General features: G+C 35.7%; 1 protein-coding gene across 1 annotated transcript; it reads right to left on the bottom strand.

Moving 5' to 3' along the window:
- Positions 1 to 3,642: 3,642 nt before the first annotated feature.
- LOC136222689 (uncharacterized) lies at positions 3,643 to 5,662 on the bottom strand. Its single transcript, XM_066010421.1, has 11 exons — positions 5,473 to 5,662; positions 5,316 to 5,390; positions 5,179 to 5,240; positions 4,959 to 5,094; positions 4,785 to 4,881; positions 4,644 to 4,710; positions 4,461 to 4,559; positions 4,288 to 4,377; positions 4,057 to 4,211; positions 3,877 to 3,981; positions 3,643 to 3,805 (listed from the first exon to the last, which is right to left on the bottom strand). The coding sequence occupies exons 1-11, from the start codon at positions 5,660 to 5,662 to the stop codon at positions 3,643 to 3,645; spliced, it is 1,239 nt and encodes a 412-aa protein (XP_065866493.1).
- Between the last annotated feature and the right edge of the window lie 241 nt (positions 5,663 to 5,903).

The raw sequence follows: 5,903 nt of genomic DNA, 5'->3' as shown, positions 1-5,903 counted from the left end.
TTGAACTTTTCAATGGATCCATCAGATCTTCTTTTCCTTTTGAAGATCCATTTAAGTTTTATAGTTTTGGACCCTTTAGGCAAAGAGACTAAATCCCAAGTGTGATTTACCATAATAGAGTCTAATTCATTTTTTATTGCCTCTTTCCAAAAGTTAGCATCTACAGAGGTCATGGCCTCCTTATATGTCTTAGGATCTTCTTCTATTAGATAGGCAGACATAAAAACATCATCTATTCTATCTAAATTTTCTAACAGAAAAGAGTAAACAAAGTCGGGTCCAAAACTATTAGCTATTTTCCTTCTTTTACTTCTTCTAGGTTCATGTTCACATTCATCATGTTTTTCCAAAGAACTAGAAGCAAGAGAATCACTAATAGGTACAGAACTAGAAGGACCAACATCATCACACACAAGATTTTTCTTTAAAGGAAAAATATTTTCAAAGAATTATGCATCTCTAGATTCACATATAATATAGTCATTTAGTGCCATAAATCTAAAGGCAGCACTATTAGAAGCATATCCAATAAAAACACAATCAAAGGTTTTTGGCCCTATGTTGGGTTTTCTAAAAGATGGAAAAGCAACTTTAGCAAGACAACCCCAGACCCTCAAGAAATTTAAATTAGGCGAATACCCCTTCCAAAGCTCATAAGGAGTTTTGTCTAATTTTTTATGAGGAACTCTATTTAAAATATAGCATGCAGACAAAACAGCCTCCCCCCCACATATTATCAGGCTTAACAGAACTAATCAACATGGCATTCATCATTTCCTTAAGCATTCTATTTTTCCTTTCAGCTATACCGTTTTTGTTGTGGTGTATATGGCGCACTAGTTTCATGTATAATGCCATTTTCCTCACAAAACGTTTTAAGGAAATTGGTTCTGTATTCTCCACCTCTATCAGATCTAAGCCTTTTTATTTTTCTATCTAGCTGATTTTCTACTTCCATTTTATATTTTAGAAGCATGCTTTCAGCCTCATCCTTTGATCTTAAAAGATATACTTTGGTGTATCTAGAAAAGTCATCAACAAAGGTCATATACCATCTTTTACCACCTTTACTAATGGAATTCTTAAAGTTAGCTAGATCAGAATGAATTAATTCAAGCAATTCAGTACTTCTCTTAGTAACAGATGGAAAAGGCTTCTTGGCAAATTTAGCTTTTACACAAATAGAACATTTTCTTTCATGCTCAGAATTTACAATATCAATAACATGCATATTTTTCAACCTTTTAATAAAAGCATAATTCACATGTCCTAATCTACCATGCCAAACATCCAAAGACTCACATAAATAAGCAGAACCAGAAGAACTTGCATTATTTCCAATAGAGTTAACATAGACAGTGTTCATGATAAAAAGCCCATCACCTAGATACCCTTTCCTTACAAAGGTCCCATTCTTAGTAAGAATCATCTTATCAGCCTCAAAAGTAATTTTTAAACCAGCCTTATTCAATAAACTACCATAAATAAGATTCCTACGAAGTGAAGGCACATACAGAACATTATTCAATGACAAACTTTTTCCAGAAGTTAATTTGAGTAAGACTGTCCCTTTACCAACAACACCAGCAGTTGCGGTGTTACCCATGTAGACGCACTCTCCATTAGCAGCATCCTCAAGATGATGAAACAGCTCACTGTTTGAACATAAGTATCTGGTAGCTCCAGTATCTAGCACCCAGTCAGTTTTGTTTTCCACCAAGTTCGACTCTACCACCACAGGAGCAATGATTTCATCGTTCTCCACCAAATTGGATTGTCCGGTAGGCTTTGTGTTAGCATTTTGATTTGAATTCTGTTGGTTCTTCCTTTGGAAACATTGAAATGCTCTGTGCCCGGGTTTTCCACACACAAAGCATTCAACCTTTCGCTTTTGGACCTTTCAATGCTTGAAAGACTTATTCTGTTTGAAGCCTTTCTGGGAGTTGTTTGCATGTCCTTTTGATCTGTCTTTTGGAATCACAGCAGATTCAACCACATTAGCATTAATAGAAACAAAAATAGAGGAAAATTGCTTATCTTTCATTCTGTTTGCTTCTTTAGTTCGCATATGACTAACAAGCTCTTGAAGACCGAAATCTTTCTTTTTATGCTTCAGGTGGTTTCTGAAGTCACTCCAGGAAGGAGGGAACTTCTCCAACAGAACATTGGCTTGAAGCATATCGCACATATTCATCCCCTCACTGAGAACTTCAGCAACAAGGTTCTCATATTCGTGAATCTGATCAATGATCGGTTTTTGATCAACCATCTGATAATGTAACCACCTGCCAACAATATATTTTCTTTTTCCAGCATCATCAGACCCATACTTATCTTTTAATGAGACCCAAATTTCTTTCGCAGACTTTTTGTTCACAAATATATCGAACAATGGGTTCGACATATGATAAAGGAGATGTCCTCTGACTGTTTTGTTATCTTTTTCATATTTAGCAGACTGGTTATCGTATTATTGAACGATAAGCAATATAACAGGACCGTTTGGGTCGACAGGGGGATCAGACAGAACGACATAATCAAGGTCTAATTGTTCAAAAAATATAAGCATTTTCTGAGACCATCTTTTGTAGTTGAGACTGTCTAAGGGCTCTAATTTAGAGAGATCGGGAATATTTTTTGAGATTAGAGCAGAGATAATGACGGACAGAATTAATCGTTTTCAAATTGTAAGTACAAAAGAAGGAACAGAATAACTTATCGGAGTGTAAACGTTGTGTCGTGGACAGAACCACTGCGTTGAAAACGATTACGGCAGACTCTGGTGCAATTTGGAAGTCCGATCGTCAACCAAGGTTTACACAGCAAGCGCCGTCCTAGTGCACTCTAGGGCGAAGCTTTGGAACAGCAAGAAGTTTAATGCCCAGAGAAAAATTGTATTTGAGATGAAATTCGTAATTGAGGAAAACTGTATCTTCAGAACTGATAAGAGATGCTTTTTATTTAGATTGAAAAACGAACGTTGTAGTGGACAACGTTTGTGGAGAGAAGAACGTAATGGGTGAGTAAAATTATGGATAGTGGAGATAGGCTTTTAACTTCTTAAGAAATAGTAAAAAATGTTTAAAATACTTAACGAAAATAAAAATCAGGCCCAGTCCGGGCGAGCGTCGCGCGAACGAGCAAGCACGTGCGTGTGGTTTATTTTGTAAACCCACTAAGCACAATTTAATAACCCATTTGGCCCAACCCAATATAAATCTTTCAACCAACTCATAAGTTTCCATGTGGGATACATAAAGCTACAATACAAAATCAAGGACTAAATAGCCATTTACCCAAAATCTCCAACATGGGATACCTTGTATCATGTGCTGCTTATTTTGATATATTACGACGAGATTGAAATTGTGATCGAGATTGTGATGGATTGGAATAGCGGAGGAACCATTGAATATATTCCTACCTGACAAGCAAGGCCTTAATTATTAATTATGAAATGCTATAAATGTGTAATAGCATTCTATGAAATGCTATCAATACAAGATATTACATGAGTGGACATTTTAATATAGTTTTATGGGCAATAAATGCTATTGAGAAGGGAGTGTTATATTCTCTCAGTCAAAATCTGAAATTTATAGAAATGTGTATCCTTTGACATGGAAATAGAAGAATGTAATATTAGGATTCAGTCTGAATTTCATCTTGAGTATCATTAAGGTGTTCTTTTAAGGAATGGGTCTGTAATTCCCATCTATCTCTGATCCATGCTTCATCTCTTTCAGGCAATACATAATCATCTGGTCTTAAAGATAACTGGAAATCTGGTAGCTCCGGCAATACCCTGAATCGTCCATTGATTAGCATTATAAAATGGAATTCATTAGAAATGAGAAGAAGGAAAAAAGCACTGACTTGTCTTCTTCCTCTAATAGGTAGGCATACATCTGAGATTTCCTTGATGCAACTTCAGGAATTTTCTGGTGCAAGTGCTTCATAGCACCCCAAAGTGGAGGGCATCTTTCAACAAAATATCAAAGTCAATATATAGTTAATGGAATAAAATATAATATGGTATATGTATTGCTTGGTAACCTGGAGACTGGAGCAGCAAGGCAAAAGCTTAAGCAGGCCTTTTTGCTTTCTGTTAGAAGTTGTTCTGCAGCAAGGAAACAACATACAGCACTCAAGTGACATACCGGTTCGTTACCCTTATCCAGAATCAGGCCGTGGTAATAGTATGCTGCAGTCTGATAATATCATATCATATCATATCATATGCAAGTAATACTAATTAAAATTATAGAAAATGCAACATCAATCAACCTTTGATTCAAGGAACTTCCACTTAATGAACCAGAGAAGCTTCTTTCCATTTTCATGATTCAGATCACATCCTGACAGGCAGTGATAAGCCTGAATAATTTATTGGCCAACATTAAACCCACAAGAATAAACAACTTGTACAATATTTATTGTCAATTCAATTGATTACCTACCTGACTGAAGTAGATCAGCTGCTCACATGCTAACCTTCTCTTTACTGATAATGAAGCCTTTTGACTTTCAACAGCTAAACCCAACTGAATTTCAGTTCCCTGAATGAATTGCTATATAATGTCATTTTTCCACATCTGGATCTGGATACTTGTTTAATTGAAATTTTGGCTTTTATTACCTACCTGGCCTAATGCTTGAATGGATATAGCTTCAAGTAAACCATTTTGCAAATCATTAGAAAGCCCTTTCCTGATTAAGAAGAAAATATCAGAAACAAACAATAATTCGGATATCAAATCCATCATCTGTTTGTTTTTATGTACTTGATGTCTTGTGGAATGTGAATTAGTACTTCCCGGACACAGAATTCCAAGTATCCTGCTGCCTTAAGCAGTAAATCAACAGCATCCCTCTTACAATCTATGCAAATATATAAAAGATGATTGATGAGATATTATAAATGAGTTAGTTAGCATCAAGGATGTAAGAATATGAACCTGAAGATACAAGTCTTATGCCTGAACCAGAATGATCCTTGGGGATCATCAATGAGTTAGCCTCGGACAAAGTTAGAATCGCCATCATATGAAGAACGGATAATAATTCAAACCATGAATTAGCCACAGGGTTTTCCTGATCATGAGTTAAATTCTTGTCACTAAACAAAACAGCAGTATTTGAAGAAATTTTATTAGCACAAGTAACATAAATCCATACATGTTCTCCTCCATCTTCCAAATCTTCCCACTTGAATTCCACCAAGTTTTCAAGACCATTTTCTGCAAGATATAAGTGGGAGAGTGAGATAAGAGAGAAAATAAAGAAAGAAAGAAAGAAGAATAAAAATGTAATACCTTTTTTAGTAAGTCCAATAATAAGAGGCACATACTCGTCTAGTGATCGCCTTAATTCGAGGACAGCAGATCCACCTGCATTGAGCATAAAGGAAATTGACATGAAAGAAATGAAAATAAAGATTGGAAGAAGAGAAGAGAAGAGAAGAGAAGAGACATGTATCCTGTGATATTAGAGTAATCTGATTGCGAAGAGAGGTTAATCTATCTAGAAGATGTTTAGGAATTAGGGGTTTAAGGGATGTTTGAAGATCAGAATGTGCAGGAATTCGCAGTGAAGGAAAATAGATGGCAATTTCCGGTATACATGGCTTCTTCTTTCTTCTCCTAGAAGCAGTGCAACCCATTTTTTTTCTTCTTCTTTCAATTGAAATTGATTAGAAAGTAATTAATGACTCACCGAATCGAAGAAATTGGGATGATCCATTTAAAAATAGGGAGAGTGGGAGTAGGAAGGAAGCTCAGTGATCGAGACATAGCTCACATGGAGGACTCGTACAATTCTCTCAAGATTGAGATTTCCTAATCTTTTGCTAATAATCTAATGTTTATTTCAATGTCTGAATTGGACTTTTGGAAAATACCACA

The sequence above is a fragment of the Euphorbia lathyris genome, chromosome 3, assembly GCF_963576675.1.
Source record: "Euphorbia lathyris chromosome 3, ddEupLath1.1, whole genome shotgun sequence".
NCBI lineage: Eukaryota > Viridiplantae > Streptophyta > Magnoliopsida > Malpighiales > Euphorbiaceae > Euphorbia > Euphorbia lathyris.
Note: the sequence above shows the minus strand (reverse complement) of the source record. Positions and strands in the feature narration are given on the sequence as shown.

Bases quoted from the DNA above. Each gene is read 5' to 3' on its own strand.
- LOC136222689 (XM_066010421.1), bottom strand. From the start codon at position 5,662: ATGGGTTGCACTGCTTCTAGGAGAAGAAAGAAGAAGCCATGTATACCG. The intron at 4,560-4,643 runs GTAGGTAATAAA...CAATTCATTCAG, and splicing joins CCATTCAAGCATTAGGCCAG to GGAACTGAAATTCAGTTGGG. The intron at 3,982-4,056 runs GTTACCAAGCAA...TTTTGTTGAAAG, and splicing joins CTTGCTGCTCCAGTCTCCAG to ATGCCCTCCACTTTGGGGTG.